Genomic DNA, 21,843 nt, shown 5'->3' on the forward strand with positions numbered 1-21,843 from the left:
TGGGTATATCCTACTTGCAGTTCATTGAACTTCATAGATTTTTAGACTTTAACAGATTTGGAAAGTTTTCTGTCATTATTTCTTCAAATATTCTTTGTGACTCTTTTTCTCATTTCCTTCGGAAATTCCCATAATGAGTATGTTAGTTTGCTTGGTGATGTCCCACAGCTCCATTAGGTTATGCTCAGCAGTTTTGAGCCTTCTTTCTTGCTGCTCCTCTGCCACCACAATTATGTTTACCTTATCCTCTAGATCACTTTCTTCTGCCAGCTCAAATCAGTTTTTAAGTCCTTCCATTGAGTTTTTTTTATTTCAGTTGTTGTGTCTTTCAGTTTCAGTATTTCTGTTTGGTTTCTTCTTGTAGTGTTTCATATCTTTTTTATATTCTCATTTCGTTCATGCATTATTTTCCTAAATTCCTTTAGTTCTTTCTGTTTTCATTTAGTTCATTAAGTGTGTGTAATGTTATTGTATTATATACTTCAATTCTATTCCTTATTTGGGTTTCCACCAGTACTATTTCTTTCCGTTTATCTCGTTAACTTGAAAAAGCCATCATTCCAACTTCTTTGTATCCCCTGTGATTTTTTTGTTAAAAGTGGGACATTTTTACAAGGTATTGGTTTTCTCAACTTCCCCAGTTATACATTACTTTTGAAAGTACAAATTTCTGCAAGAAACTCTTAGGAGGACACCATCTTTAGCCTTTGATTGCTGCATCCTCTCCTTCCTTGTGGTATCTCAGTTCAAGCCAGACCAAGGGTTCAGTTTTTGTTTTTGTTTCTGACACACAAATCTGATAACACATTCTGATCAGCTTGCCCTCAGTATGGTGCTGCATTTAATCTTTGGGTTACCACTCCCTCCCCTGTTCTGTGAGTGTGCTTTGTGATGGGAAGAGAGAGGGTGCCCTAAACAGTCTATTTGGGATATCTGTGCTTTAAGTTTGGAGCCAGAAACCCAGTCTTTGCCAGTGCACAGGACAGCGCTACACTGGCGTGGAGGTGTGAGGAGGCTGCCAGTCCTTTGGGACCATCCCTCGGCTATACTGGGAGGGAGAAAGGTGGGGCACCCTGAACAATTTGTCACAGGGAACTGTGCTTTAAGTATTGGTGTCTGAGATCAAGGATCTTTCCCTGTGCACCAAAGATCAGTGTGCTGGCTGGTGGTACAGAGAGGCTCCTGGGCATCTCTCTGTTGTGCTGGGACAGGGAAAGACAGGGACACCCTGAACAATCTGTCTGGGAGATGTGTGCACTAGCTGGTGGTGTGGGGCAGCTCTGGGCTGTCTCTCTGCTGTGCTGGGAGGGGTGAGGTGTCTTAACTTAGAAAGCTTTGCCTACTCAGTATCACAAAGATTTTCTCCAGTGTTTCTTCTAGAAGATTTATACTTCCTGGTTTTACATTATATCTCTGATACCTTTTGAGTTTATTTTTGTCTCTTTCAACAAGTGAGTTGAGGTAAATATTTTTGCATATGAATATCCAGTCACTCCAGCATATTTTGTTGAAAGATTGTCCTTGATATCTTAGTTGAAAGCTGATTGATCATATATGTGTGAGCCTATTTCTGTACTCTCTTTTCTATTCCAGTGATCTGTGCGTCTGCCCTTTAACCAGTGCTATTGGTCTTGATAACCATAATAACATTTTAAAATCAGGTAGTATAATTCTTCCAACTTTGTTCTTTTTCAAAATTGTTTAGGATATTCTAATTCATTTGTTTTTCTCTGTACATCTTGAGAGTTAGCTTGTAGATTACTTTAAAAAAAAAACATTTGCTGGGATTTTGATTAGTATTGCTTTGAATATATAGATGAATATGGGGGAAATTGACATCTTAACAGTCTTCAAAGTCCAGAACATGGTATAGCTTTTCATTTATTTAGGTCTTCTTTGATTTCTCTCATCAATGTTTTATACTGCTCAGTGTATGAATATGGCATATTTTTATTTGATTTATAACTTGTTGTTAGGTGCTGTCGAGTCAGTTCCGACTCATAGCGACCATAAGCGCAATAGAATGAAGCACTGCCCCGTCCTGTACCATCCTCACAATCATTGTTATGCTTGAGCCCATTGTTGCTGCCACTGTGTCAATCCTTCTTGTTGAGGGTCTTCCTATTTTTCGCTGACCCTCTACTTTACCAAGTAATAATATGTCCAAAGTGTATGAGACAAAATCTTGCCATCCTTGCTTCTAACGAGCATTCTGGCTGTACTTCTTCCAAGACAGATTTGTTTGTTCTTGGGGCAGTCCACGGTATATTCAATATTCTTTGTCAACACCATAATTTACAGGCATCAGTCTTCTTCAGTCTTCCTTATATGCTGTCCAGCTTTTGCATGCATATGAGGTGATTGAAAACACCATGGCTTGGGTCAGGTGCACCTTAGTCCTTAAAGTGACATATTTGCTTTTTAACACTTTAAAGAGATATTTTACAGAAGATTTGCCCAATGCAATGTGTCTTTTGATTTCTTGACTGTTGCTTCCATGGGTGTTGATTGTGGATCCAAGTAAAATGAAATTTGCGACAACTTCAATATTGTATCTGTTTATCATGATGTTGCTTATTGGTCTAGTTGTGAGAATTTTTTTTTCTTTATATTGAGGTGTAATTCATACTGAAAGCTCTGGTCTTTGATCTTCATCAGTAAGTGCTTCAAGTCCTCTTCACTTTCAGGAAGCAAAATTGTGTCATCTGCATATCACAGGTTGTTAATGAGTCTTCCTCCAATCCTGATGCCACATTCTTCTTCATATAGTCTAGCTTCTCAGATTATTTGCTCTGCATACACACTGAATAAGTATGGTGAAAGGATACAACCCTGATGCATACCTTTCCTGACTTTCAACCACCCAGTATCCGGTCGTTCTGTTCAAACAACTGCCTCTTGGTCTACGTACAGGTTTCTCAGAGCACAATTAAGTATTCTGGAATTTCCATTCTTCACAATATTATCCATAATTTGTTACGATCCACTCAGCCAAATGCCTTTGCATAGTCAGTAAAACACAGGTAAACATCTTTTCTGGTATTTTCTGATTTCAGTCATGATCCATCTGACCTCAGCAATAATATCCCTTGTTCCACGTCCTCTTCTGATTCCAACTTGAATTTCTGGCAGTTCTCTGTTGATGTACTGTTGTGAGCACTTTTGAATGATCTTTAAAAAAATTTTACTTGTGTATGGTATTGTTTAATAATTTCTTCATTCTATTGGATCACCTTTCTTTGGAAGGGGTACAAAGGTGGATCTAATTCAGTCACTTGGCCAGGTAACTGTCTTCCAAATTTCTTGACATAGACAAGTAAGCACTTTCAGTGCTGCATCGGTTTGTTGAAAGATCTCAATTGGTATTCTGTCAATTCTTGCAGCCTTGTTTTTCACCAGTGCCCTCAGTGCAGTTTGGACGTCTTCCTTCAGTACCATCGGCTCTTGATCATATGCTACCTCCTAAAATGGTTGAATGTTGACCAATTCTTTTTGGCACAGTGACTCTATGTATTCCTTCCATCTTCTTTTGAAGCTTCCTATGTCGTTTAATATTTTCCCCGTAGACTCCTTCAATATTGCAACTCGAGGCCTGAAATTTTTCTTCGTTTCTTTCAGCTTGAGAAAAGCCAAGCGTATTCTTCCCTTTTGGTTTTCTAACTCCAGCTCTTTGCAAGTGTCATTATAATACTTTACTTTGCATCTCGAGCCACACTTTGAAATCTTCTGTTCAGCTCTTTTACTTCATCATTTCTTCCTTTTATTTTAGCAACTCTACATTCGGTGCTATGGTAAATGGTACTGTATTTTTAAATTCAGTTTCTAATTGTTCACTGACAGCATGGAGAAACTATTGATTTTGTGTATTAATCTTGTGTCTGTGACCTTCTAAGTTCATTACTAGTTATAATAGCTTTTCTATAGGTAATTTTTAATTTTCTTTTTAGACCAAGTGTCAGCAAGTTATGTCCCATAGAACAAATCCAGCTTGCCACCTGTTTTTGTAAATAAAATATTATTGGAACATCACCACACCCATTTGTTTATGTATTATCTGTGGCTGCTTTTGCACTACAAACGCAGGTTTAAACAGTTATGATAGAGGCTTTACGGCCCACAAAGGGTAAAATATTTACTATGTGGCCCCTTAGAGAAAAAATTTGCCGACCCTGCTCTAGGGCAATCCCTAAATGATAGTAAATGGATGTAACACTGAAAAGATAATAGAGAATTACTGAAAGAATAAAAAATATTTGATTAATCTAAAGTAGGCATCCTTACAGACTAATGCAAATTATTATTATTACTATTTATACCACTTTCATGATTCTGCTAAAACTTTTATAACTTTGTAGTTCCATTTATCCTCCTCTTACCTTTTACACCCTTGTTTTACATGTATTTTAAATGCATATTTAGTTGTCCATATAATTTAAACTCCAGAAGTCAGTACAGGTATTGTCTTGAATGTTCAATATCCATTTATATTTACCATTTTCTTGTGTTCTTTCCTTTTGTTTATTTTTCTGTCTGGGATCATCTTTTGTGCTGGAGATTACTTCCTTCAGTTTTTAATTGTTTAAAAACATCTTTATGTCACCTTAATTTATGAAGTATATTTTCACTGGGTGTAGAGTTGTACAAAATGAAATGTTAAAATCTTTTGAAAGATTCTTTAGTTTATTTTTATTTTTTCTTGCAATATAACTCACCAGAAGTTCTGAGCCAGCAAGGACCTGTGCCAGCCTCAATGGTTGTTCTCAGATTCACTTGACTTGCCTTCTGCTCATCATGGGATCCTCTCGTTTTGAGATTGAGCATTTATTGGTGATATTTGATGCCTCACAGGACCCACTGCTGTTGGGTCCTACCAACAGAATCGATTTGATGGCAGTGGATTTGGTTTTTCTTTACGTGTATTTTGGGGTTGAAGATATAATTGTGATTTTTTTTTTTCTTTAGCTATTCTAGTTCCTCTGTATTGTTTTTATGAGGAAATATGGGAAGATTAAAAAGAAAAACAACTCGCTATTCTGTTGCTATGGTCTCGTTGCCAGGAATTCCTAATGCCTTTATTTGAACCTTAATTTTTTCATCTTATTTTAGATGTGTATCTTATAAATAACACTATGGTAGTTTCTTCCTCTTTGTAACAATCAGGATTAAAGTATTCCTGAATTATATATATTTTAAAATCTACACCTCTCATAAAAATGCTTAATTTTTCAACTTAGTCTCCTCAATTAAGATTTGTAGAATGTTTTTTTTTCTTCCAACTGTTCTTCATCCTGCTGAAATGAGATATATGATTTTAGAAAGATAATGCTTCTTTTTTTATTCTTTTCATTTCTTAATCTAGAATATACAAGGACATTTTACCTTTCACTGACAAGGCGTCTTTAAAAAATGACCATGAAGAACTCAATGATTTACACCTGTATGTTACTCATATTCTGAAATCAGAAGTAAAAACAGAAGTTGATATTAATGAGGTAAAATGGCCTTAAAAATATGAACATAGATTTTTTTATATAAAATGAATTATGTTTTAGAATGAAAAATGTGATTTATGATTACTACTCAGAATTTCTTGCCTAACACGAACACCTGCTCCTATCTCATTTGGTTTCTTTGTTCATTCACTCAACAAATAGTTATTGAGTACTCCCTTTGTGGTGGGTGCTGAACTAAGCATTGGAGATACAGCAGTGGGTAGAACAAATTCCCTAATGTCTTGGAGTTTGTATTTTCCTGGGGGAAAGAGTGTATAAACGTGATTTCAGGGAGTGATGAGTACTATGAAGAAAAATACAAGAAGGTAAGGGAATATAGAGTGATATTGTATGCTACTTTACATGGGAATGGTCAGAGAAGGGCCCCCCCCCCGACTAAAGTAGCATCCACTTTTCTCTGCTTCCACTACTGTGCTCTTCAAACTCTCTTTGCTTTTCTTAAAAGCACTTTTGTTGATTTGTGTTCTTAACTTTAAAATAACACAAGGCAAGTATGAAAAAAATCAAAGGAATCCTAGAGTAACATCCATTAGGAAATCTTTTCTTGCCATGAAGGATTGTCTCCCTCTCCCCTGGCATTGTTTTTTTGGGGGGTTAAACTTTATATGGTAGGCGCTTGTCCTATTCGGCAAAAGCAATGTTTTTGTGAGATAATACCGTATAATATGTGCTTTATAATTTTCTCCATTTTAAAATATCTCAGGTATATTTGGTAACAAAGGAAAGTGTCCACATGTAGTTTGAAATCTGGAAATATGTGTACTAAAATATTAACAGTGATTATCCATAGGTAGTGGTATTCTGGGTAATTTTTGCCTTCTTATATATACATTTCTACATAATTTGAACTTTGTACAATATAAAAACAAAAAAACCAGTGTTGTCGAGTCGATTCCGACTCATAGCGACCTTATAGGACAGAGTAGAACTGCCCCAATATATGTAGTGCATTTACGAATTCTTTATTAAATATATCATACCTGCAAAAATGTATACTGCATGAGTACAGTTTAAATATAATTAAGGAAATACCCATATAGATTTCACTGAGCTTCAAAATCTTTAATGTCTTCTATGTATCCTTCCTGAATAAAACAATTTATTTCCCCATTCTACTGTTGATGGGTTATTTTTAGTTTTTGATTTTGTTATTGCATACATTTTTGCCACAAACATTCTTGTTTATGTCTCCGCCTGGTACATATGAACAAGTGTTTCTCTTAGGAATATTGCTAAGAAGTGAAATTTCTGGATGAAAAAGTACGCATATTTTCAACTGCACCGAGTAATGTGAAATTATTTTCCAAAATGCTTGTACCAGTTTACACAACCATTAGAAGTGCAGAAGTTTTCATTGTTCCATATTCTCCCTAACCTAATGTTTTTGCCAATTAGATGGGTGTGAAATGGTATTTCGCTGTGCTTTTCATTTTTATTTCCCTAATTGCTAGTTTGGGTGACCAAATTTTCATGTTATCGGTGACTCATGTTTCATTTTCTGTGTGTTTTGCCCACTTACCTATTGGGATTTCTTATTATTTTGTAGGAATTTTTTATATATATTGTGGTTATCTTCTCCCACTAGATGACCTTTTTTTTTTTTGTTTTTATTTCCTTTATATGGTGTTTAATATTTATATTAAAAAAAAAAAACCTGTTGCCATCAAGTCGATTCTGACTCACAGTGACCCTATAGGGCAGAATAGAACTGCCCCATAGAGTTTCCAAGGAGCAGCTGGTGGATTCAAACTGCAGACCTTTTGGTTAGCTGCCAAGTTCTCAACCATTGCACCACAAGAGCTCCATTCATTTATATTAGTGTTTGAAATTATTCTCCATCCTGAAGTCATAAAGATATCTCCCATATTTTCTTCTAAAAGTTTTTTTACGTTAAATTTCTGTTTTCTTTTCTTTTTTTTTTTTTTAAAGTAGTTTATTTTATTTTGTTCTTGCTGTGAGAATATACACAGCAGAGCATACATCCCGTTCCACAGTGTCTACATGTACAATTTAGAGGCACTGATTACATTCTTCAAGTTGGGCAACCACTCTCACCGTCCTTTTCCAAGGCGTTTCTCCCCCATTAACATAAACTCACTGTCCCCTAAGTTTCCTATCTAATCTTTTGAGCTGTTGTCGTCCATTTGGTGCCATCTGGATCTTAAAAAAACATGTTTTATATTAATTAAACTAAACTTGTTTGGTTTAAAGAAGACTTCAGGAGATATTTTTGTTTTAAGGTTTAAAGATTATCTCTGGGCAATATTTTTAGTGGCTCATCCAGCCTCCATGGCCCTGGAAAGTCTGGAATCTGGGAGAATTTGAAATTCTGGGTTTTTCTTGTTTTGATCAGGATTCCTTTGTTGATTCTTTGATCAAGTTGTTCAGTAATGATAGCTGGGCACCAAAAATAGCAGTTCATGGAGGCAATTAGCCACACATTCCATTTCTTCCTTCTGTTCCTGACTTTCCTTTCTCTGTTGCTCCAGGTGAGTAGAGAGACCAATTGTTGTACATTAGACGGCTGGTGGGAGGCTTTTAAGACTCCAGGGAACACGCAGTAAACCAGGAGGCAGAACAGAAGCATGCAATACTATATTAAGCCAATTAACTGAAATGTCCCACGATCTTCTAAAAGTTTTAAAGTTTGTTCTTTGCATTTAAGTCTTTAGTTCCTCTGAAAATGATTTTTCTGTATGGTGTATGGTAACTTTCTTAGTTGCTTGCTGAAAGTGAAGAGGACTTGAAGCACTTACTGATGAACATCAAAGACCACAGTCTTCACTATGGGTTATGCCTCAACATAAAGAAAACAAAAACCCTCACAACTGGACCAATAAGCAACATCACGATAAACAGAGAAAAGACTGAGGTTGTCAAGGATTTCATTTTACTTGAATCTACAATCAACACCCATGGAAGCAGCAGTCAGGAAATCAAAAGATGCTTTGCATTGGGTGTATCGGCTGCAAGAGATCTCTTTAAAGTGTTATAAAGGAAAGATGTCACCCCAAGGACTAGGGTGCACCTGACCCAAGCCATGGTGTTTTCAGTTGTCTCATATGCATGTGAAAGCTGAACAGTGAATAAGGAAGACCGAAGAAGAATCGACACCTTTGAATTGTGGTGTTGGTGAAGAATATTGAATATACCATGGACTGCCAAAAGAACGAACAAATCTGCCTTGGAGGAAGTACAACCAGAATGCTCCTTGGAAGCAAGGATGGTGGGACTATGTTTCACATACTTTGGACATTTTGTCAGGAGGGATCAGTTGCTGGAGAAGGACATCATGCTTGGTAAAGTAAAGGGTCAGTGAAAAAGAGGAAATCCTCAACGAGATGGATTGACACAGTGGCTGCAACAATGGGCTCAAGCATAGCAACAATTGTGAGGATGGTGCAGGACTTATAGCCACCCCATGCACAGGAGAACAAGAAGTGTCTTAGTTACTTAGTGCTGCTGTAGCAAAATTACCACAAGCGGGTGGCTTTAACAAATAGAAACTTATTTTCTCACACTTTAGGATGCTAGAAGTCTGAGTTCAGGATACTAGCTCTAGAAGAAGACTTTGTCTGCTCTGGGGGAAGTCCTTATCTCTTCTTCTCTAGTGTTCTTCTCTGTGTTCCTTGGAGATCTCCACGTGGCATCTATGTATCCCCATTCATGCTTCCTTGCTTCTGTGACTAATCTGCTCCTTCTGTATTTCAAAATTGGCTAGGTTTAAGTGATATAGTCTCATTAACATAACAAAAAAAATCTGTTCCCAAATGAGATTACATCCACAGGTATACGGGTTAGGATTTACTATGCATATTTTTTTTATTGTACTTTAGATGCAGGTTTACAGAACAAACTAGCTTCTTCTTAAGCAATTAGTGTACATATTTTTTTGTGACATTGGTTACTAACCTTACAACACATCAACGCTCTCCCCTTCTTCACCTTAGGTTCCCTATTACCAGCTTTCCTGTCCCCTCCTGCCTTCCAGACCTTGCCCCTGGGCAAGTATGCCCCTTTAGTCTTGTTTTATTTTATGGGCTTGTCTAATCTTTGGATGAAGGGTGAACTTCAGGAGTGACTTCGTTACTGAGCTAAAAGGGTGTGCAGGGCCTATACTCTCAGGGTTTCTCCAATCTGTCAGACCAGTAAGTCTGGTCTTTTTGTGTGTGGTGTGGGGAGGGGGGTGGTGGTTAGAATTTTCTTCTACATTTTTCTCCAGCTCTGTCTGGACCCATCTATTATGATCCCTGTCAGAGCAGTCAGTGGTGGTGGCCGGGCACCATCTAGTGGTGCTGTACTCAGTCTGGTAGAAGCTGTAGTACCTGCAGTCCATCAGTCATTTGAACTAATCTTTCCTTTGTGTCTTTGGTTTTCTTCCTTCTCTTCTTACTCCAGATGGGGTGAGAACAGTGGAGTATCTCAGATGGCTGCTTGAAAGCTTTTAAGACCCCAGATGCTACTCACCAAAGCAGAATATAGAACATTTTCTTTTAAACAATGTTATGCCAGTTGAGCTAGATGCTCCTCAAGACCATGGTCCCCACACCCCTCAGCCCCGTAACTCAATCCCTCAGGGAGTTTGGAAGTGTCTATGAAGCTTCCAGAAACCCTGGTGGCGTAGTGGTTAAGTGCCACGGCTGCTAACCAAAGGGTCGGCAGTTTGAATCCGCCAGGCGCACCTTGGAAACTCTGTGGGGCAGTTCTACCCCGTCCTATAGGGTCGCTATGAGTCGGAATTGACTCGACAGCACTGGGTTTTTTATGAAGCTTCCATGACCTTGCCTTGGTCATGTTGTGCTGGCTTCCCCAGCATTGTGTACTGTCTTACCCTTCACCAAAGTTACCACTTTCCTATTGTCTATTTAGTGTTTTTCCATCCCTCCCCCCCCCATAACCGAAGATTGTTTCATTTTGTGTGTAAACCTTTTCTTGAGTTTTTCTATAGTAGTGGTCTCGTACAATATTTGTCCTTTTGTGATTGACTTATTTCACTCAGCATAATGCCCTCCAAATTCACCCATGTTGTGAGATGCTTTGCAGATGCGTCATATCATTGCTAGTATTCCATTGTGTGTATGTACCATATTTGTTTATCCATTCATCTGTTTCCATTGTGTGTATGTACCATATTCATTTAGCCATTCATCTGTTGATGGCGTCTAGGCTGTTTCCATCTTTTTGCTATTGTGAACAATGCTGCAGTGAACGTGGGTGTGCATATGTCTGTGTGATGGCTCTTATTTCTCTAGGATACATCCCTAGGAGTTACTGCAGATATTTTTGAGGGGCACAATTTATTTGATCCATAATAGTATGCATCCATTTTCATGTATTTTATATAAGTAGCCATTATCACAGCACAATTTATCCTCTAGGTCATCCTTTTCCTGCTGATCTGCAATGGCAGCTCTATTTTTTTTATCATTTTTACCATATATTTTCACATATGTGTGAGTTCTGTTCCTGGGCTCCCCTGTGCTATTTTGTTGGTGTGTTTGTATATTACTGTACCTTGCTTATTACTGTGCCAATCCCATAGTGGATTAATTCTGTAGCTTTGAAATAAGTCTTCGTATATGGTAGGGCAAGTTCCCTTTTTTCTTCTTTCTAAGAGTGTCTTGCTTATTCCCAGCCATTTGCTCTTCCATGTAAACTTTAGAATCCTAATTCTATTTGCATTTTGATTGACCGTGCCTAGAATCCATAGATAATTTGAAGGAGAATTAATATTTTATGACATTGAATCTTCCTATCACGATTGTGTTATTTAAGTCTTCTTTAAAGTCACTCGATGCCTTTTATAAATTTTTTCATTAAGACCTTGCATATTTTCTTATTACGGGCTTCATATCCCCAGCCTGTGCTCTAAAGAGACCTTTATTTTAGTTGCTTCTGCTAGTTTTTTTTTATGAACACTTTGTGATAGAAGTATTTCAGAATGTACATTTATGTATCCTTCTTAATTGTTGCTTAGGATTAAGATTAAATCAGCACTGGACTTTTTTTGGAGTCTCTGGGTGGTGCAGAGGGTTAACATGCATGGCTGTTAACTAAAAGGTTGAAGGCTTAAGTCTACCCCGAGGTGCCTCAGAATAAATTTTTTTTTTTTTAATCTGTTGTTGTTGTTAGTTGCCATTGATTGATTCTGACACATGCTGACCCCATGTGTGCATAATAGAGCTGCTCCATAGGGTTTTCTTGGCTGTGACCTATCAGAAACAGATCACCAGGCCTGCCTCCCAAGCCACCTCTGGTTGTGTTCGAACCACCAGCCTTTAGGCTAGTAGTCCAGCACTTGACCATTTACACCACCCAGGGACTCCTTCCTGCCAATCTATTTCCAAAAAATCAGCCACTGAAAACCCAATGGAGCCTAGTTCTACTCTGATACACATGGGGTTGCCATGAATCAGATTTGGCATGATGGCAACTGGTACAGACCTTTTTAAGGCTATTGATATGCACTGCAAAGTTTCTCCCCAGAGACGGTCATACTAATTTATATTCTGCTTAGGAATGCCTTTTTGAGTTAATCCTATTTTGTACTGGCTATTTCTCATTTGATAGCTGAAACTTGAAATTAATTAGTTTTAATTTTTACTTATATGATTACTTATGATGTTGAATATTTTTCTTATGCTTATTAGTCATTTGTATTTCTTATTTCTATTAACCATTTGTATTTCTAATTTTATGGCCTTTTGATGTCCTTTTCTAATTTTCTGATGGAGGTTTTTTTCTTATTGAATTATAAAAACTATTTACAAAATACAGGTCATATATTGAAAATAAAAATCCTAGTGTGTCATTTGTTTTTTCATTTTGTTAATAGTATTCTGATACGAGGAAAATTTTTTTAGTGTAATAAAAATCTCTCACTGTTTTCCTTATAGTTTCTTTCTTTTGTATCATATTAAAAAAAAATCCCATACCAAAATAATATATTCAATTCATTTTTTCATAATTTTGTTGTTTTATTTTTAACATTTAAATAATTATATTTATATTTGTGTATATATTGTGAGATGGCTAAATTAATTTTCCCCAAATGTATTAACATATTTTATTGAATAATCTATCCTTTTCTAAGTGATTAAAATATATCTTCATCATGTTCTAACTAATTATCTTATTCCTGTTCTCTGATTATTTATTTCACTTTTGAGGCCATTAGGTAGGGATAACTGAATTGATCATACTCTTAGTTCATGGTACTCATGCTGCAGCAATGGGCTGGAGCATAGCAGCAACTGTGAGGATGACACAGGACCAGGCAGCGTTCCTTCTGTTGTACCTAAGGTTGATACGAGTCAGAACTGACTTGATGGCACCTAACAACAACGACATCATACTTTGCCCTCTAGTATTGGACATTGATTTGCTCCATTTTTGCCTGTGCTGAACTTTTTGGGGTTCACTTATATCCAGCCCAAGATAAGACAGATATTTTGTTTATTTGGAGATGTTTTGAAGTCAGGGGTGGGCAACCAGATGAAAATTTCTCCTTGGATGTTGGAAATATAGATCTGAATTTCAAAAGGGAGATCAGGGCTAACGTGGATTTGGGAATCACTGTTGCTGCTTCCTCCACTCCCTTCCCCACTGTGTGCTGTAGAGTTTATATTTTCATTTAGACATGACTGTTTCTCTCTTGTAGTTTATAACCTAGAGGAAATAAAACTATTTCCTGGTCCATTCATGTTGGTACAGAAGGCATAACAACTAAAAAAAAAAAAATTCTGTTTATTACAAAAAGATCTTGAAGCCGCAGTTCATATTATAATGATGAGCTTTGGAGTCACAGGCCCATGGTTCCACTTCAGCCCTTCCACTTGCTGGCAGCACAGACTCTTGACAAATTAGTATAAGTCTCCTGACTCTCAGTTTCTTTGTATGTACAAGAGAAGTAATGATTTCTGTCTGCCAGGGTTATTATAACGATGAGATGAAGGTAATATGTTTAATACGGTACCTAGGACATGAACAGCACACATTCAATAGTTGTTATAATTATATTTCAAGAATGATTTCATGCAAAATATTTATAAACTCTGATGTTAGAAAGTATTTGAGGCCCAAAGTTCATTCATTTCAGAATTAAATAGGAGTTATTTTTATTTTCCTGAACAAGCTAAGTAGCACATTATATATTGGTTAGGAATTGTCTTTCTGAGCTTTTAAGACTTCCAAATTGCCTTTGTCATCTACTCATGCTCTTCCCCAGCAGCTTAAAGGCCTGCTCCCACCACTGCCATCTAGTTGATTCCAACTCATAGCGCCCTATAGGACAGAGTAGAACTGCCCATAGGGTTTCCAAGGCTGTAATCTTCATGGAAGCAGACTGCCACAGCTTTCTCCCGAAGAGCATCTGGTGGGTTCAAACCACCAACCTTTTGGTTAGCAACTGAGTGCTTAACCACTGTACCACCAGGGATCCTAAAAGCCTGCTACTGGGGCTTATTTTTACTGTTAATTACCTTTATTTGTTAATGATTGGAACTAAAGGCTGGAGTTGTAGTAGGTGATTCAGATGACAGCCCTGAGAAACTAGAAACACATACTGGTAATTATGCCTCAAGCAGGACAGATTATTTATGGGATAGGAAGCATCAGCAGATTGAGAACCCAAGCCTAGACAGAAAAAAAAAAAAAAATAAGACAGAACCTAAGAGCAATTACAGTGTGTAAATACAATATTTGTACCTTAAATACTCCTGTTATTTTTCACTGGGGATACCTATGCTAGTATATGTATGTTAAGGTGAAAAACTGGGACCCATATTAATGGATTTGAAATGTATTCTTGATTTGTAGTTCTTAAACCTGGGCACACAGTAGATTGACCTATTTGGGTTTTAAATGATTGAGATTCATAGGCTCTGCCCCTAACTTTTTAACTCAAAATTTCCAAGGATAGGGCCTAGAAATATGTATTTTAACAAACTCTCCACTGATTATTATGGAGTCACTGTGGCACAAAAAAAAAAAATTCTTTTTTTTGTGGCATCAATTTATTAAGTCTTTTTGGGGGAACTTTTGCCTAATAATGTACCATTTATTCCATATTGATTTATTCATTTTAACGTGGAAGTATCATGTATATGGTAAGACAGTGGTATTCAAGTATACTACAGTTATGATTTATCATTTAAAATTTAGGTCTGTATTACCCTAAATTAAAAATAAATGCCCTGTTAGCCTTATGTTGTCACTGATACCTTATCTGTTACATTAGATTTTGAATAGTATTAAAGTGGAGACAGATTTAAGAAAAATATATGCACCAGTATTTGAAGTACATCTGCGTTTGAGAATTCCTGCTGAGAGTTACGCTCCAGAAGATTCTGAGGAAAACATTTCTGAATATGATGAGCACCCTAGGAAATCTGTGGTGTATTTTGAAGATGAAATATCAGATGATAGTGAAGAACTGCCTGCAAAAGTCGATAAAACAAAAAAATTTAGTTACAATCTTGAAGGACGTCTCTTAGGTAAGGTGAATAAGACTGTTAAGAATGGAGGGAAATATCTTAACAGTTGGAAACAAGTGAAAGATATTCTTAGTTTGCGCATTATCAATTTATAGGTATACAATTTTAAAAAGTTTTAAGATAATGCTCAAGTGAGCGTAAACCTAATCTCAGGCTATTTGTGGTACATGTAAGTGATAACACCATTATTCATTTTCATTTCAATTCACGTACAATTTCTCACTGAGGGGCCCTGAAGGCCCCCTTCATCAGGATGAATAGCAACTGGGATGCTTGTTAAAAATGTAGACTCTTGGACTCCATCTCAGACCTTCTTAATCAGAATCTTGTGATGGGGTTTACTCCTTGAATACTGCCTTTCTCATGACCTTTCCAGTTTATTCTTATGGTATTTGGAAAGCACTGGCATATATCAACTTTTCATTTTGCTGATATTAATATCAGTTTTTTATTCTCTCTTTCAATGGATTCTAATAGACATGGAAATTGCAACTGAGACTGAGAATAAATGCACATATGAAGAGTAAGTATTAGGCATTTGTGAAATTACAAGTAATTGTATTTTATATGCTAATTACTACAGTCATCTGAAATACGCTTTTATTGTTTTCTCTCAGAATTCTGGAGTTCCCTACAAATCTCTTTATAGTTCCCAACAGATTGGCATTTTCAATAAAAATTCAAAATATGGTGACTAATATTGAAAAGTGTATAAGTAAGTATTTTAAAAGTTTAGTTGGATGCATTGTCTTATATAGGAACGTTTTCATAGATTTAGGCATCTTGATACTTTTGCCGGTGATTATGACAGACAAACACATTTATGGTATATTAAAAAATACTCTGTGGGATCAAACAATGTGCACTTGGAATAATTTGAAGATGAGTGAATTATACAAATAGCCATAGAATGCATAAAATAGGGGAACTAGGAAAATAGCCCAAGGCTTTTATTTTTTCAATAACGTACTACAGAATTTTATGACACGATATAGCAAATTGACTTGATGGCAGCGTGTTTGGTTTGGTTTGATACAGCCAACAAGCGATATCTTTTATGTCAAACAAATACATTGTTTCTACCCTTAAATAGATTTTTAATATTTTTTCCAGCTGTGTGTTCACAATCTGAAACTACATGGAAATTACTGGCCTGACCAAAAAATTTTGTCGCTTTCCCATGAGCTAAATCTTAAAAAGATCTTAACACTATAGGACCCTTGGCAGCTCCCTCAATGTTGCATCATTCTCCAGTCATATAACCAGAGTTTGCTGAGTTCAAAGGACTCTGTCCAGCCTGAGCTGGTATCCAATGCATTGATTACTTTTTGCAAACCCCAGGAATTCAGTCTATTTTCCTCTGTTTCATGATTACCACCACCAATTAAGTTTCTTCTTTCCCCAAAAGTGGCTGAAATATAATCAGCATGTTCTTAGATATCTCGAATTTATTTGTATTTTTTTATCATTATGATGAAAAAAGCATAAAAACATAGGCTTGTTTTAAAAATCAAGAAATACCACAGTTTTTGTAATTCTTGGCTTTGTTGTTGTTGTTGTTAGGTGTGGTCGAGTCAGTTCCAATTCATAGCGACCCTGTGTACCACAGAACAAAACTCTGTCAGGTCCTGCACCATCCTTACAATCGTTGTTATGCTTGAGCCCATTGTTGCAGCCACTGTGTCAATCCATCTCATTAAGGGTCTTCCTCTTTTTTTGCTGATCCTGTACTTTACCAAGCATAATGTCCTTCTCCAGGGACTGATTCCCCCTGACAACATGTCCAAAGTATGTAAGACGCAGTCTTGCCATCCTTGCTTCTAAGGAGCATTCTCGTTTTACTTCTTCCAAGATAGATTTGTTTGTTCTTTTGACAGTCCATGGTATATTCAATATTCTTCGCCAACAACAGAATTCAGTGGCGTCAGTTCTTCTTCAGTGTTTCTTGTTCACTGTCCAGCTTTCACATGCATATGATGCAATTGAAAATACAATGGCTTGGGTCAGGCACACCTTAGTCTTCAAGGTGACATCTTTGCTTTTTCAGCGCTTTAAAGAGGTCCTTCACAGCAGATTTGCCAAAGGAATGCATCTTTTGATTTCTTGACTGTTCCTTCCGCGGTTATTGATTGTGGATCCGAGTAAAATGGATTTAGTTCTTTGCTTTCGTCCATTTGAAACAGCTGAGTAAAATCCAGAGGTTTTTGTATCTTATGACACTATAGACTTAAGTTCTTCTTCCGTGACAGTTATAGTCCCTTGTTAGAATGACTCTCCCCTACGCCCCACATTTTTCTCGGTAATCTATAGATTCTTCCATTGTCTTCTAGCTTCCAAATATTACAAATGAGGAGTCTAATGCTACTCTGACTTGTTTCCTTTGAAAATATTTGTAAATAACTTGTCACTTCTGTCTAGTAACTTACCATTTGGAGTTAGAAACGTTACTGCAATAAAGCTAGATATGTATTAATCTTTCTTACAACTCAGTGAGGGTTTTCAATCTGAAGAACTAAGTCTTCTCACTCTTTTCATGTATTCCTTTCTCTCCCACTAGAATTTTTGTTGTTCATCCTTGGATTGCCTGGATCTGAACATCTCATCATTTTCATTTCTTTTTTGTTGTTGATACGAACTGTTTCTACCACTTGAATTTTTAAACATTTTTATATTGAGATTTATAGAAGAGTTACAAAGTATAGTACAGAGTTCCCATATACTTCACATGCTTTCTCTAGCCATAGTGCAATTATTAAAACTAAGAGACTGACGTAAGTACAATACTATTAACAAAACTACATACTTTATTTGGATTTTCCCAGTTGTTTCACTAATGCTCATTTTTTGTTCCAAGATCCAGACCAGAATCCCACATTGCATTTAGTTGTCATATCTCCTAAGTCACCTCCATCTTTCCTTGTCTTTCATTACTTTCAGATTTTTGAAGAGTACTGGTCAGTTACCTTATAGATTGTCTCTTAATTTTGGATTGCCTGATGTTGTCTCATGATGAGTTTGAGGTTTTGCGTTTTGGGGAAGAATACCACAGTGGTGGTATGCTCTTTTCAGTGCATCATATTAGGCAATACATGGTGTTAGTATGTCTTGTTATTGGTGATGTTAACCTTGATCTCTTAGTTAAAGTTGTGTAGTTCAGGTTTCTCCATTATATAGTTACTATATTTTCTAATATATAAAATGTACTATAAATATATATAAAATTTATAATATCGTAGTTAATAAATATTTGGGAGAAGATACTTTGAGATTATGCAAATACAGGCTCACGTACCCATTCTGGAGCTCTGGCGGCACAGTGGTTGAGAGCTCGAATCAATAGTCTGTTCTTTTTATTACTGAGTTGTATTCTAATGTCTGTATGTACCACAGCTTGTTTACGCATTCACATCTGGGTTGTTTCCAGTTTGGACAATCATGAATAAAATTGCTGTAAACAATCACATATGAGTACAAGTTTTCTTTTTTCTTGGGTAAATATCTAGGGTAGGATTAATGGGTTATGTGGTAGGTATATGTTTAACTTTATAAAAACTACCAAGCTGGGTTGCAAAGTGGTTATATCATTTTGCATTCCTACCAGCAATATACAGTAAAATTTGTGAAAGCCAGAACCTATGTTAGGCAGAAACCTGTCAGAAAAGGAATACTTGAATATTTTCCACTAAACAGGGGTAGAAAAGTGATGACTTCACTCTGTCAAAGGCAGAAAACCTGGGACACCTGGAAAAACAAAGCCATCCTGTCAAGTTCCAGCTCTCACAGGTTTCACTCTATGAGAGTTCCAGTTGCTTTGCATCCTCACCAGCACTTACTATTGTCTGATTTTTATAACATTCTAATATGTGTGAAGAGACCCTGGTGGCATAGTGGTTAAGTGCTGCGTCTGCTAACCCAAAGGTGAGCCCTTGAGATCCACCAGGTGCACCTTGGAAACCCTATGGGGCAGTTCTACTCTGTCCTGTGGAGTTGCTATGAGTCAGAATCGCCTCAACAGCAATGGTTTGTTTTTTTTTTTTTAAATATGTGTGAAGGTGTGTAATAAGAGTGGTTTTAATTTGCATTTCATTAATGACTAATGATATTGATCATCTTTTCATATGCTTATTTGCCATCTGTATATCTTCTTTGGTCAAATGTCTCTTTAAAGCTTTTGTCCTTTTTTTTTTAAATTGGAGTATTTGTTTACTTATTGTTGAGTTGTAAGAGATCTTCATATATATTCTGCATACAAATCATTGATCAGAAATAAGACTTGCAAACATTTTCTCTGATTCTGTGGTTTTTCTTTTCATTCTCTTTTCTTTTACAAAACTAAACTTCTTAATGTCAAAAAAGTCCATTTTATCTATTATTTATTTTTATCAATTGTGCTTTTTGTATTGTATCTAAAAATCCTTTGCCTAACCCAAGGTCACACAGATTTCCTCCCCTATTTTATTCTGCAGGTTGTATAGATTTATGTTTATTTAAGTGTATGATTCATTTGAGTTGATTTTTGTGTAAGGTGTGAAGTGTGGGGTGGGGTTCATTTTTTTGCCTGTGGACATCCAGTTATTCAGCTAGACTGTGAACTCCTTGTCAGTAGAGGCTGCTCCTTCCAATCTTTGTAATCTTACAGTGGTACAGTGCTCTCCACGTAGCAGATTCACTTCAAACATTTATTAACTGAAGAACTTATTCTCAGTTTCTGTTTTAATCACATACCCCCAATCAGTTACGTATGGATTTTTCTTCCATAATTTTAAATCCAAACCTTTACATCTACATATGTATTTTTTTGCTTGAAATTTATTTGATAAAATATGTATAACAAAGCATTCACCATTTTAACCATTCTTAAGTGTACAGTTCAGTGACATTAATTACATTTAAAGATCCCTGGTGGCGCTTTAGTTAAGCACTTGGCTACTAACTGAAAGGTCAGCAGTTCGAACCTAGCAGCGGCTCTGTGGGAGAAAGATGAGGCACTCTACTTCCATAAAGATTACAACCTTGGAGGTCCTATGAGGCAGTTCTACTCTGTCCTATAGGGTTGCTGTGAGTTGGAATTCGACTTGATGGCAGTGGGTTTTGTGTGGGTTTACTTGTATTTGCCATGTTGTGTAACCATCACCATTGTTGATTTACAAATGATTTTCATCTCCCTAGTCAGAAACTTAGTACTCTAAGTAATGAGTCCCCACTCCTTCTTCCCCCCAGCCCCTGGTAACCACTGATAAGCATTTGTCTGTATGCGTTTGCTATTCTAGATATTTCATATAAGTGAGGTTATATCATATATGCCGTTTAGTGTCCGATTTATTTCACTTAGCATAATGTTTCCAAGAGTCATCCATGTCGTAGCATGTATCAGAACTTCATTTCCCTTTATGTCCATTGTATGAATATACACCCACTCCTCACTTATAGACATGGTTAGGCCAAGAGTTTTATGGTTTTAGTTCTTATATTTAGGTCATTGATCCATTTTGAGTTAAATTTTATACATGGTGTGAGTTAGTGGTCCAGCTTTATTCTTTTGCATGTGGAGATCCAGTTGTCCCAGCATCCCTTATTGGAGAGACTATGCTTTCCCCGTTGGATGGACTTAGCACCCTTGTCCAACATCAGTTGGCCATATATGCATGGGTTTATTTCTGGACTCTCAATTCTGTTCTGTTTACCTATATGTCTGTCTATTTTGATTATTGTAGCTCTACAGTATTTTTGAAATAGGAAAGTATGAGTTCTTTTACTTTGCTCTTTTTAAAGATTGTTTTGGCTATTCAAGGCCAAAATTTAAGAATCAGCTTTTTCATTTCTGCTAAAAATGTTGATGGAATTTTGATAGAGATTGCATTGAATCTATAGATTGCTTTGCACAGTATTGATGTCTTAGCAATGTTCAGTCTTCCAGTCCATGAACAGTGGATATCTTTCCATTTATTTAGGTTTTTCTTAATTTTTTTTGAAACCCCAGTGGTGTAGTGGTTAAGAGCTACAGCTGCTAACCAAAAGGTCAGCACTTGAGATCCACCAGGTATACCTTGGAAACCCTATGGGGCAGTTCTACTCTGTCCTGTAGAGTCACCATGAGTCGGAATTGACTCAACAGCAACAGGTTTGGTTTGGTTTTAATTTCTTTCAGCAGTGTGTATAGTTTTCTGTTTACAAATCTTTCATCTGCCTTGTTAAATTTATTCCTAGATATTTTATTCTTTTAGATGCTACACATATCTTTAAATTCCATCCATCAGTATAGAGTACTGTCTAGTCGTCATAATAAATCAACCTCGTTTTTCAGTAGTTCTAGATATCATGGATAATTTTGAAGTATTGTTTGCAGTGAGATGTCTGAAAATACTAACATTTGAATTGTATATTTTAGCCACGATTATTCCTCTTTACCAAGATCCCCGCCTGTCTATCTTTATTGATTTGTCTTCAATTATGGATTTACCTAATAAGACAGAAAGTGTAAGAGAATGTAAGAAGACCAGATGGCCAGATTGTCAGATCCTTTTTGAAACGGACCCTGTCTACCAAAATAAAGTAAGCTTAAAAACAGTTTATCTTAGGGAATCTTTGTTTAAGTAGCAGGAACCCACTGAAATTATCTGTGATGAAATGCGTTCATTGAAAGATTAGAGTGTCGTGATTCATGCCAGTTGGAAAACCATCCCCAGCTTATCTCCCCATCTGTCTTCCCCATGATCTCTCAGCTATGCTCATTTCTGTATGTCTTTTCCAACATCTGCTGTGCAAATGAGCTTTCTCTTTTATGGCTCCTTCATCATATTGGCTTTTCAATATGTTTATTTGCCATGGCTCCAGCT

The 21,843-nt window shown here is 36.6% G+C and overlaps 1 protein-coding gene across 1 annotated transcript in view; it reads left to right on the forward strand.

Annotated features, from left to right (window-relative positions):
* Nucleotides 1-21,843, forward strand: part of DNAH14 (dynein axonemal heavy chain 14) — a 379,927-nt gene that overhangs the window by 57,713 nt on the left and 300,371 nt on the right. The window contains exons 12-16 of the mRNA XM_049867924.1: nt 5,360-5,492; nt 14,752-15,007; nt 15,485-15,530; nt 15,625-15,722; nt 21,396-21,559. Of these exons, the coding sequence (XP_049723881.1) occupies nt 5,360-5,492; nt 14,752-15,007; nt 15,485-15,530; nt 15,625-15,722; nt 21,396-21,559 (697 nt within the window). The remainder of the gene's footprint in view (nt 1-5,359; nt 5,493-14,751; nt 15,008-15,484; nt 15,531-15,624; nt 15,723-21,395; nt 21,560-21,843) is intronic.

Source organism: Elephas maximus, chromosome 24 (genome assembly GCF_024166365.1).
Source record: "Elephas maximus indicus isolate mEleMax1 chromosome 24, mEleMax1 primary haplotype, whole genome shotgun sequence".
Classification (NCBI taxonomy): domain Eukaryota; kingdom Metazoa; phylum Chordata; class Mammalia; order Proboscidea; family Elephantidae; genus Elephas; species Elephas maximus.